The sequence below is a fragment of the Lynx canadensis genome, chromosome C1, assembly GCF_007474595.2.
Source record: "Lynx canadensis isolate LIC74 chromosome C1, mLynCan4.pri.v2, whole genome shotgun sequence".
NCBI classification, from domain to species: Eukaryota; Metazoa; Chordata; class Mammalia; order Carnivora; family Felidae; genus Lynx; species Lynx canadensis.
In genome coordinates, this window is record NC_044310.1 from 18,226,158 (window position 1) to 18,239,188 (window position 13,031).

The 13,031-nt window shown below is 37.9% G+C and overlaps 1 protein-coding gene across 2 annotated transcripts in view; it reads left to right on the plus strand.

Moving 5' to 3' along the window:
* Positions 1-11,928, plus strand: part of CLIC4 (chloride intracellular channel 4) — a 66,715-nt gene extending 54,787 nt beyond the window's left edge. For both annotated transcript variants that reach the window (XM_030324440.2, XM_030324441.1), the window contains exons 5-6: positions 7,532-7,713; positions 8,440-11,928. In XM_030324440.2, coding sequence (XP_030180300.1) covers positions 7,532-7,713; positions 8,440-8,604 — 347 coding nt within the window. In that variant the 3' untranslated portion in view covers positions 8,605-11,928. The remainder of the gene's footprint in view (positions 1-7,531; positions 7,714-8,439) is intronic.
* Positions 11,929-13,031: the final 1,103 nt, after the last annotated feature.

Sequence of the window (13,031 nt, forward strand, 5' to 3'; positions counted from 1 at the left end):
ACACAGAATCTGAAACAGGCTCCAGGCTCTGAGCTGTCAGCACAGAGCCCGACGCGGGGCTCGAATTCATGGGACCGTGAGATCATGACCTGAGCCGAAGTCAGACGCTTAACCGACTGAGTCACCCAGGCGCCCCCAAATTCCTTCTTTTATTTATTGAAGGACATTATCTTATTTCATTTACCGAAACTATATATGGTGAAGGGAAGTCTTTTTGAAAGAGGGCCCATTTAATGAACCTTGTCTTAACTACACCATTCAGTAATTTTTCTTTTTCTTCTCTTTGAGAGGCATCAAAGCATCCAGCATCGTTCTCTCTGGATAAAACTCTGTGGAGAGAACGTTAGTGTTTATTAATTAAAAGTAATCACAATACCCAAAACGCCAGCTCCTAAAGACACTTGAATCCATCATGGTTTTAGACAGTTTGGTAGCCTGGGTGTGGTTCTTTTGGGTAGAAGTTTATGGCTACAAATGAACAAGAACACCAAAGGGGGGAAATAACAGTGCTGGTTAAGCAAGAATAAACATCTTTTAAAAAGTTGAAACACTTGCTGATTTTCTGATGTTATTTCAGTAGGCAGAGTTCCAAGCTATTCAGGCTTTTTTAAAAATTATTATTATTAAATTTTAAAATTGCAGCAGTTTATAATTTAGTATTGAATTTCAATGGTTTCTGGGATAATATTCACTGCATGCGATGTTTTCCTACAAAGGGAGGGAGGGAACAGTCTTAGTGTCCAGCCCTGGCTTGTAGCTATTAAATGTGTTCCAGTAATTGCCTTGGGTTTGGGAGCACTTTTCCTAAGTAACTGGCTTTTTTTCTGATGGATGTTTCAGTCTAAGCCTTTTAGATACTAAGTAAACAGTTACATTGGAGCCCCTCCTGTCCACACACAGTATCTTCTGTTGTCCCCTTCCTTTATCCAGGTGACTCTTTCCGTGAAACTGCCCTTTTATATCCAGATGCTCTTGCCCACATTTCTTTGAACTCTCAGAGTTAAATTCATAATGTTTTTATTTCTCCACGTAGCCTTTGGAAACTGGAGGGTGGTTGAATTTCTTTTGACACTTGGTGGGGAGGAAAGGGGAAAAAATATATTTGCTTAAACACACACACACACACACACACACACACACACGCACACTCACGCGCACGCCAAACAATTGCTTTGGGGGATGGGATGGAGGGGAGAGAACAGGGGAGAAAGTGACTCACTTAAGTATAACTTTGTATTCTATTTTTTCCTATCAATTTGTTACTGTCTTAAGTAGCCACCTACGCTTACTGTCCTTAGAATTGTAACCACTAAAAACAAACAACATAATGGATCAGACAGTGAATAACTTAGAAGGCTTTATATTAAATTACCTATTGGTAAATAAGAATTCCAGTTGCCAAGCAACCTTCCCCCATAGGGCCTGTCACTGCCCTGGGACTTTAGAAAACAGTATTTCAAATTACTATGGAGCTTACTGAGTATATGTATATATGTGTGTGTGTGTGTGTGTATATATATACACGTTTCAGATGTCTTACCTGTCTGTTTAGTGCAATAAAATGCCTTAAATAAGCCTAAGAAATTAGTGCTTCTCCTTCTTCCCCCAAACTATAAACTGCTTACGTGGAGATGAATTTGTCATTTTTACACAGTAAATCGGGGTAGGCAAGGTTTTGATTAGTTTTACCAGCCTATTAAGTATTTTACAAAACTCCGTATGTTTGAACAGTTTTAAGACCTTTTAAGACCTAATTCTAAGTGAGGGATTAGATGTCTAGATACTGCAGTATTGGGCCAGTGAACGAGAAGGGTCAGCACTTAGATTGGGTAGAAAATAAACAAATAGGGTTTAAAGAATACAATAAAGGGAAATATGGTAGGTATGGAGAGAGGGAGGAAGGGAGCAAGGAAGAAGGAAGGAAGGAAGGGAGAGAAAGGTTAATTCTTTTGGTAACATGTCCAAGTTGATTGGGAGAAGATTTGTGTAATCTTTTGAAGCATTAAAAGAAGTTAATAGTCATTCCTGTCATGGGAATGAATTAGGTAGGACTTGTGCAGATCTACTTTTTTTTCCTTCAGTTCTGGGATTTCATTAATTTATATAAATTATTAAGTTCCCAAATGTAACTATTTAATAGGTAATTTATTAGGGTGTTGGTACTTTAGACAATAGTCTTATTTTAAAAAATGTTTGTTTATTTTGAGAGAGGGAGAGAGAGAATCCCAAGCAGGCTTGGAACTGTCACTGCAGAGCCTGACGCAGGGCTTGATCTCACTAACTGTGAGATCGTGACCCGAGCCGAAATCAAGAGCCGCTTAACTGACTGAGCCACCCAGGCACCCTGATATTTATAATATTCTTAAGAGCTCAATGAATTGGCAGTGATGAAACCCACCATTATATGTTCTGAGGCATATTTCATAGTGTCCAAATTCCTATTTTTAAATGGAGGCAAGGGATCTCTGTAAGTTCTAATTAGTTCCTTTTTATTCAAAATTCACCTTTCCTCCCCTCTTCCTTGGCTGTGCACCCCCCCCCCCCAGAAGTGTTTGGAATCAGAGGGTGGTTCTTTACCATTGTAACTATGTAACCGAATTGTAGATCTAATCATCTTTAAATACTCATTACCACTCCCTATTTTCTACTTGGCCTTTAAAAATTGTTTGTGTAAGATTACCCTTTATTGAAATTAGCATGATCGTGTTACATTTCATGCTTCCTGCCTTGCATTTACTCATTCAAATTATACAGTGATTGAGTAATGTATGCTTACTAAAAAAGTTACAATAGTTTAGAAATAAATTTAATGGAATTTCAGTGTCCTTCTTAATAACCTTATATAAATTCTTCCCCAACAGTTAGTATTCATCCTTTTTTCTATGTAATTTTGCAAACATTGTATATGAGTGTGTATTTATGTGTGTTTTACATTCTGCTATTGTCTTTTTCACATATTATGTTGTAGAAGTCTTCCTTCCCATATCAAAAAACATAACAAGCGTTATGTTTCAAATGTTGTAAATTTAGGATATTTTATTTTTCTGTTGGATACATTTGAAAACCAGTTCAAGAAAAGGATGAACCTAGAGTAGCTTGGAGATCATAGATCTACCTCAGTTTTTAGAAATGTTGCTTAATGTGTTCCATGATAAGGATTTTTATTTAATTATTTCCCTGTTGATAGTCATATAGATTGTCTCAAGTTTTTTGTTTTGTTTTTTATTATGACAAACAGTGATGCCAGTCACAGTGTCCTTGTGCTACATTCTAAATAGGTCAGAAGGTTTTGTTCCTCAAAAGTCCGCACTAGTTTATATTCTCACTAATGTGAGAGTATTCATTTCCCCACACTTCTGACCCTGGCGTGTGTGTGTGTGTGTGTGTGTGTGTGTGCGCGTGTGTGAAAACTTTTGCTATATTTTTTTTTTTTTAATTTTTTTTTTCCACGTTTATTTATTTTTGGGACAGAGAGAGACAGAGCATGAATGGGCGAGGGGCAGAGAGAGAGGGAGACACAGAATCGGAAATAGGCTCCAGGCTCCGAGCCATCAGCCCAGAGCCCGACGCGGGGCTCGAACTCACGGACCGCGAGATCGTGACCTGGCTGAAGTCGGACACTCAACCGACTGCGCCACCCAGGCGCCCCTACTTTTGCTATATTTTCATAGGCAAGAAAGGGTGTTTCGATTTTCAGAATTAATTTAAAACTAATTGTATGGCCTCTATTGTAATTAAGTACTAATTTTTTTTGGAGAGCTTTTGAAATACCTTCGTAGAGATATCAGCATTACCACAGCAGGGGTATCAGAGAGTAACAGTGCTAAGACAAGAGCTACTTTCTCATGGCTTGCTATTGCCTTCTAGTGGTTAATGTTGACGTTTTCTTTCTCTTAACTTTAGATTCCTTTGTGGTTTGTCTTCAAAATTTCATTATATTTATTGAATGATGCTCTGTAGTACCTCTCGGCACCTCTGTTTTTCTTTGTTTTGTTGGGCTTCCTTGTGTTGTTTCATAAAAAATTGAATCAAAGTAATTCAGCATTCTTTGTTTTCATTACTATACCCTTTTTTCTGAGATTCTTAATGAATAATCACATTCTAATGAGGTCCAGCAGTTCAACTTCATTGTGGATGCTTTACTAAGTCCAAAAGGATGGAAAGAATAGTAATTGTAATGTTTGGCTAGGTTCTTAAGTGTAGTCTGTGCCTTATTATCTCTGGGACGATAAGCATTATGTTCCAAATATTGTAGATTTAGGATATTTTATTTTTCTGTTGGATACATTTGAAAACCAGTTCAGGAAAAGGATGAATTTAGAGTAGCTTGGAGATCATAGACTTGCCCAGACTTGTCATTCCCCTCAAGTGCCATTGGAGACATTGTTTCAGTGTTTGAATTCAGGCAGTATTCTCCTCCATAGAGGCGGTGACTCTGTTCACTATAAACCCATCAAAGAACAAGTCATTGTATCTAATGTGTATTTATTCTGTATTCATTGATTTTGATAGGAAGCATATTGAATCTTTGTTTTTTATTTTTATTTTTATTTTTTACCGTCCTGAGATTCTGCTGGCCCGTCCCCAGCCCTTTTAAGTATAACCGTGAAAACTTTTCCATCAAGCCCTGGACTCCTCACGTTATAACCCGCCTATTTCTCACATTTCATTCTCTTGTTAATTTATAAATTTGACATTTCAGATGACTGTGTGCATGGTGATAACTTGGATGTAATCAAAAAGTTATATTAATTGCCTTTGTATTTTTGACCTATTTTTAAATGGCTTAATTTACCTTGTCACTTCCATGGTTGCAATTGAGTTCTGCTAACTCCTCAACTTTATTTTACTGGGTTCTAGTGCCCTCCTGCTTAACTGTTTGCTCTAAGAAATACACTAACTTCATTCCGGCTATGGCTGGAGTGATCTTTTATTAATAAAATAGGTAGTTCTTTGTTCTGGAGCTTGTCCCCTATCATTTGACATACATACATTCCAATTTGATATTTACCTAAGTAAAAAAATTTTACCGTTTCTTCTTTACATTTTAAAATGGCTCTAATGTTCCTAGCAATACGCAGTTCCTGCCTCTGTTTTCAGCTTCCCACAAAGATGTAATAGATACAAATATCTCCACTTGTCTGACTTTAAAAGTATCTATTCTACATTTTCACATGATTTCCTTTTGAACCCTCTCCAGACATTTAAGAAACTCTAAACTTTTATACTTCGTTGTTAGCCTTTCTCAGTCTGGGGCAGATGTTGAACAGGCATTTAATTTGTGCTTGACTAGAGTGCCATAAATTTTAGACGATATACAGAAGCATAAGACACGGACTTCACCTTCAAAGAGAAAATAGTGTGGTTGGGGAAACAAGAATAACGTATTAATTGAATAACAAGAATTAGAAGGAAGGAGTTCAGGATTTAGTAGACTATTAGTTTAATATAAACCAGCCCCGAATTAAAAAATTTAACAGTTCTAAAAAATCTAACAATGCTCATGTTAAAATACTGAGCATCACTAATACATATTTTTTAAAAGCATATTAAAAAAATGGGTGATGGGCACTGAAGAAGGCACTTGTTGGGATGAACACTGAGTGTGTATGTAAGTGATGAATCCTGGGAATCTACTCCCGAAGCCAAGAGCATACTGTATCTATACGCTGTATGTTAGCTAACTTAGTGATAAATTATATATTAAAAAAGAAAACGTTTCAGGTAGAGTGGAAAAAAAAAACCATATTAAAAACTACAAGGTATGCAGTTGTCAGATACTGACTTTAAAGTAACTTTGGGGCGCCTGGGTGGCTCAGTCAGTTGAGCATCCGACTTTGGCTCAGGTCATGATCTCGCGGTCTGTGAGTTCGAGCCCCGCGTCGGGCTCTGTGCTGACAGCTCAGAGCCTGGAGCCTGTTTCAGATTCTGTGTCTCCCTCTCTCTGACCCTCCCCTGTTCATGCTCTGTCTCTCCCTGTCTCAAAAATAAATAAAACGTTAAAAAATAAAATAAAGTAATTTTAAAAAAATGTTTATTTATTTATTTATTAAAAGTTTTTTTTAAGTGTTGGGCGCCTGGGTGGCTCAGTTGGTTAAGCGTCCGATTTCGGCTCAGCTCATAATGTCACGGTCCATGAGTTCAGCTCAGGGCATGATGTCATGGTCCCTGAGTTTGAGCCCCGCATCAGGCTGACAGAACATGAAGCAGGCTCCAGGCTCCGAGCTCTCTGCACAGAGCTCGACATGGGGCCCGAACCCACTGACTGCGAAATCATGACCTGAGCCGAAGTTGGATGCTTAACCGACTGAACCTCTCAGGCACCCGTCTGTCCTTTCTCGATGTACAGTTTTGTTTCCAAGCTCTGTTGGTTTTTATCTCCTAAGTACCTCTAAAATCCGTTTATTCCTTTGTATGTCTACAGCCCCTTTTATCCAGCTAAGACTGCCATCTTTTATCTGGACTGCTAGGAAGGGACCAAGGGATGAGTGGGTGGGACTAATGTGGAAGAAGACGTTTTGGGTTAGGACATACTTATGTTGCTGGTGAAATACCTAATATGTAGCATATGAAAACTTTGTCTTTTTCTCTAATGGAACCAAGTTTATTCAAACTTATACAACCGTATTGATTGTCACCTCAGGGTATTTAACTTTCTTTTATGGCCAAGCACTGTAGTCATCAGTGTGAGCTCGTCCATTCAGGGTGTTGGGGGGGGGGGGCGGTGAAGGTAGATTGGGAAGGCAGAGGATAAGAAGGGATAATAGGAGACCTGTCTGTGTTATTCCACAGTCCTCTCCAATGACATTCCCACCCCCTCTGCTGAAGGTCCTTAACCTTGATCAGGTATACAGGGGTGGCTCTGTCTCGCTTAATTTCTGAATTATAACAATCATAGCATCTTAATCTGCTTGGCTGAAGAGCCCCCTGATTCAGTCAGTATTATAAATTGAACTCACTAATCTGACCTCTGTGTTTCCCATGTTATTATAAAATGTGCTATTCTTGGCTTCTTGTGTGTTACATGACAGTGCAGAAACTTCGGGTTTTCTGCTTGGATTGTCTGTATTGGAGTTTCTTAACACGTTTCTTGGTGATAAATCCAAATATTCCTGGGGAAGCAGGCGTTAAAATTCAGGGCAAGAATCTCCGTCGTGGCAAGATTTTATTCCCTAGATTTGAATTAATACGTTTTGTCTTTTCTCACTCACTTTTCTGGTTTAAACCTCAACTGTGTTGGGCCACAGTGTGTTTGTAAGTGGGGCGCTTAGTTATTAAGTTTTACGGATTCCGGTTTCTGAAACTGTCCCGCTTGTTTCTGTATTTATCTGAACAAATGTATTTGTCTGTCTCATACTGGCCCCATGTAAATAAGCTCCAGGAGAGCAGGAACCTTGTCTGTCTAGTTCGACAGTGCTTCGTGTCAGCGTAAGTAAGCATTTGATAAAGTAGTTACGGGCTGGAAGAGTAACGCTTCTATTTTGGGGCTCTGGTGGTTTTCCTTCTTACAGTATCCCCATCTTTCTTTCAGCATTGGAGAGGGGTCTCTTGAAAACCCTGCAGAAACTGGATGAATATCTGAATTCTCCCCTCCCTGATGAAATTGATGAGAACAGTATGGAGGACATTAAGTTTTCTACACGTAAATTTCTGGATGGCAATGAAATGACATTAGCTGACTGCAACCTGCTTCCCAAACTGCACATTGTCAAGGTAGGTCTGTGGGATGTGGTGTCACTTTGCAGTTAGGGGGCTCTTCTCTGTTTATTGAGATAGCGCTTTCTTTGTGTGTGAAATTTCCTCGATCTTCTGTATATGACCAGGAACCCCCGGACAGTAGAAATTAATGCTATTTAGGCAACGGTTGAAATGCCTTAGAGTTAATTAAATGGAAAATTATGTCTTAAAATTGAGGCATATGAGAAAGAAGAATATTTTTTCCTATGACTGCATAAAAATTAAAAAAAGGTAGCAGGTAACTTGGAATTGGAGTTTGCTACACAAACTTACATTGTCAAATTCTGTTCTGTGATCATCTGGTACAAGGCAAAAAATATTTACTGAGCATTTCTTGTGTAAGACATTGTGCTAACTAGAATAGGAGTAAGCACTAGTTGTGCAGTAAAGGTCAAGACCAAGGAAAACGGACATCTAAAATAGCATGTGCGCTTTAAGGTATTTATCGAGCAATGCCACTTGGCTGTCTCCTCCCTGGATCCCCAGAGCAGGCGTTTACGGTCACTGTGACACTACTGAAGTTCTGATGTCGTGTGCAGTCCTGTCATTATTTAAAACTCTAGTTAGGACGAAGGTGACCTCTTCTCCAATAGAAGCAGTTCTCAGAGATTGTTGGAATTAGTTTGTCCCCAAACTGGAGATATGTCTGGTGTACAAGTCATGGAAAATAAATGTTCACTTTCGATCTCTTTGTGTTTTCAGGTGGTGGCCAAAAAATATCGCAACTTTGATATTCCAAAAGGGATGGCTGGCATCTGGAGATACCTAACTAACGCTTACAGCAGGGATGAGTTTACCAATACCTGTCCCAGTGACAAGGAGGTTGAAATAGCATATAGCGACGTAGCCAAAAGACTCACCAAGTAAACTATCACTTATGAGAGAGATGACTTCACGTCTTCCCCTAAGAACATGCTTTTCCTAACAGACTGCTCCTGTTCCCATAAAGTAGAAATCTTATTTTGCACGAACATGCAGTTATTCAGGATTAGGATCAAGGATAGACCAGGTATAGTAGCTGTCTTTAAGTACACACTCCTAAGCAGTATTATGTTAAAATTCTTCACCCTGCCTCCCCTTCCTGCCCCTACCCCTTCCCCTGCCCCCCATTTGGGGACACTCCATCACGCTCTTTTCACTTTAGAGGTCGTTTGCCATCCTTCCGGAACCCTCACTGTTGTGTCTGTTCACTTTGCGTAGACGGCGGGACTTTGAGTGTTGATGTGTGAACATAGTAACCGTGACCTCCTCAGTCAGCCCCCAGCTGGTGCACAATGCGTGGTACAAGGAATATTTATGTATGTTTGGAATTGTAGAGTATTTCGTATATGAAGGGATCGCCACCATATCAGAACACCGCCGTATCCGTCAGTTTCGGGATAATCTGTCCCGGGTGTGCTCCCACCAGTGAAGAGAGCCTTCCACAGAAAGTCACTACAAACTTTGCCGTTTCACTTTTGTACGTGGGTTTTTACTTTTGCCCGAAAGCATTTATCCCTCAAACCAGTTGTAACATCTGACACTATGTAGAAGCTAAAAGTTTAGAGAGAGAGATGATAATTCTCAAGGTCTTCCTCAAGTCCATATGAGAAAAACCAGTGGGCACCTGCTCTTCTGTCTAAATGTGTGGTGGATTTTTTTTGTGGGTTTTTTTTTTTTTTTTGTGTTTTTTTTTTTTTTTTTTTTTTTTGGGGGGTATGTATTTTGCCCAGTGCCATTCATTTGGAACCATATTGCTTTCCTCCTTTATTTAAAAAGCTCCTTTTTAGGTAAGCATAGACCTTGCTGTCTGTAGATCTTTTGAGCAACACTACATAAACTGATATTTAGTTGATTTTGCTGTCGCAGTACAACGATTTGTAACGATTAACCCTCACAGATATTAACCGAAGGAATGTAGGGTGGGTTTGTCAAAATGGCAAGTAGAATTTTGTTTCTAAAACATTTAATTAACGTGGATCATCTAAACAATGCACTTTCCACCCTATATTAAAAACAAGATAAAACACACGTTATGAGCTTTCCCATTCCACTCCCGTTTACTGTTAAACTTTGGGTTGGAGGATGGTTCGCTCCTTTGGGACTAAATTGTAGTTGTGATGGTGAGAACGCATTTACCGAGTTTTGCCTAATCTCAGTCATTGTACGTCTTTCAATTAAATTTTTCTAAAGCCGCACTGAGGGATAGCACTCTGCATGCTTGTTTTTTAGATTGAAGTCCTAAACGAGGGATGGTCTGTGCTCTGACAGGGGAGGATGAACTGGGCAAAAATAAAACAAAAAGTCTGCTATGTATTTATTCATTTTTTAAAAACGTTCTTTATAAATACTGCTCCAGAGACCATGGCTGTGACTCGAATACACTTTTGGTAATTTTTTATACATAACTTGTTTAAGAAGTGCTACTTCTCAGAGGCTGTTTTTGGAAATTCAAGTATATTATTGCTTTAAAGTGGCGGTGTTTCCCCCCACTTTGATGTGGTAACATTCAGTAAGCACTGGTGTTATGGAAGCAGCCTGATTTTTATAAATGTACTGCATTTTTATCAGTAATTGCTTGGTATAGAAGGATGAGCTCCATATTGTCTCCGTTCGGCTCAGGGAAGTTTCTTTGCCTTACCTTTCTTAGAACTCCTTATTGGTGATCGAAAGTTTGGGCACCCACCTTTTTATAATTAAATACTGGATGATGACTTACCTGGTTCCAAGAAGAGCACTCAGGTTATCATTGAGAGGTTCTATAGCCTCAGTGGGTGAAAATGTCACATCTGCACCGGGAAGCACATTGCCAATTCTCACCTACTTCCTAAGTGGTAAGTTGGCATTCAGGTGATACTGAGCCGGGCCTCGTAGCCTGAAGTATGAAAAAGATTCAAGAGAAGGGGGTCTGTTCTTCCAAGTGAATGGTGGCCTCGGTGCAGAGGAGAGGGTAATGAGGACAGAGGCACATTCCTCAAAGTAGAGCGATGGAAAACACATTATGAAATTCAGTTGTGAAGTATTTCCACTTTCGATATTTATTCTCTTCAGTGTCTTTTAAAAATTTATCCCATGATTATACTTGGCTATCCCTCTGGATACCTAAGGAAGGCAGGTTTCTCTCTTCTGATTTTGATGTAGAAAGACCTTACTACTTTATCAGGGAAGATAGATAAAATTGAGATTGGCAAATGGACAAAAAGCTAGTAAAGAGAATAATCCTAGAACATTTTTTTAAATCCCGTTTTGTACTTGTGGAAAGGTCATAGCTTAAGATATTGGGAGATATTAGGACATAAAAGTTTTCATGGCAATTAGTGTATGATTTGACATAATGTGGATCATCTGATATTTATTTCTACAACTACTGAATCATTTCCCCCTTCATTTAAACCCCTTACCTTCCCCTTCAACAAGATTAGATTCTGAATGGAAACTCTGTTTTCCAAGGAATTCTGAGACATTTTTGTGTTTAACAGTTGGAAAGCTCTTTATTTCAGCAGATATAACTTCCTTTTTTTTTTTTTAATGTAGATGCAGATATTCTCTAGCCTTCTATCTTTTATTAGGATTGTTGGCTTTTGTGATGAAAATCATATAAGATTTGATTTCTTGGTAACTCAGCTTACACAATTTATGTTTAAATTCTTGAGCAATCTGTATGCAATTAAGAGACTTCTGACATTCTTACACTAAGTTGATCAACTCTAGAGTTTAGGCATTTTAACTTCTGTTGAGTTTTGAATCTCTCCAGAGTTATGTAGATAGCTTTTATTTCTGTACATTTAAAATCTCCATTTAGAAAATATCTGCAAGGTAAAAAAATGGGAAGAAATAGCAATGTATTTTTTCATGAACATTTTGATACACATTTCATCAAGTTTATTGATTAACCATTTTCTTATACTGGTTATAGTCAGTATTTGATTCTGAGAGGGAAGTATTCATTATTGATACACTGTATGGGCTTTTTTTTTATTCCATCCTTTACAAATGATCAAGATTGGAGCCGTCAAAATTATATTTTTATCATGGAAAAAATTTCAACTCCCCAAGTCATAATGTTGAACAGAATTGGAATATTTTCTTTAGAATTACTTGAAAAGGCAAATGAAAGCTTATTATAGAATGCTTGTATTTTCTTTTCTCTCTAGAACCAGTATATTGCTGGCAGCTATTGTATTAAAAAAATAAAGTATATTTTCACTATCATAAAAGGTTCTTTTTTCCCCCCCTCATGAAAATAAATAGTAACCTGGGGTAAAAGTGTTTTACTTGAGACTACTTTTTTCCATGAGTGGGTGATTCGGCACATTTAATAGATTAAAGGGGGAAAAATACAGTCCTCTCAGTAGGTGGATAAAATAATTTGATAAGAACTTTCATAATTCTCATTCTTAGCAAAATAGGACCAGCGGCAAAAAAAAATGTTTAACCTGGTGAAACCATCTAAGAACCTATAGCAAATTTCATACAAAGGTTGCCTTTTATCATGGCTATTATCCAGCTACTTTCTACAGCTATTTTATTAGAAACATTCTAGCCGGTGCAGTAAAATCAGTAGAAAGAACAGGGGATGGAAAAGAAGTGACCAAATGGCTGCTCTTTGCAGATGATACATACATATAAAGGAAATCCATAATAACCTGTTAGAAATAAGAAAATTAAGCCAGCTTACTAGATACAATAATGAAGAAATATAATTACTATATACTAATATTAACCATATTAAAATTAATAAACTAGTAACACTGAGTGACAATTCTGGAAAAACCTGGGTGACAGGAAAATTGGTAGGAAATTATCAGTGTATATACTTTTTTGAGTTTTGAGAAATTTGTAGCAAATATATTACCTATTCCAAAAAATAAAACTGTTTTAAAAGATAAACTATAAGCTATTTAGGATCAAAATGTGCAATTCTTTATGAAGAAAAGTGCAAAATATTATCAAAGGACCTAATAGAAACCTGCTCAATGGATAGGTATACCATGTTCATGGATAGGGAGCTTAAGAGTCTTTGAGTTTCAGTTCAGTCTCAAGTAATTTATAAATTCAGTATATTTTCCCACAAAATCCCAACTGTGTGTGTGTGTGTGTGTGTAAACTAGATAAATGGATTTTAAAAAATTCATATGGAAGAATTAATGCCCCTCAAATAGCCAATATATGGAAAAGGGAAGGTAGCCTAGTAGACTTGCCTGATAAGATATAAAGACTTAAAAGCTTACAGTAATTGATGGGTAGGTTATAGTAGGTCACGACAACACAACATTCATACTACAACTAGTAAAAACACCAAAATAATACTTTTA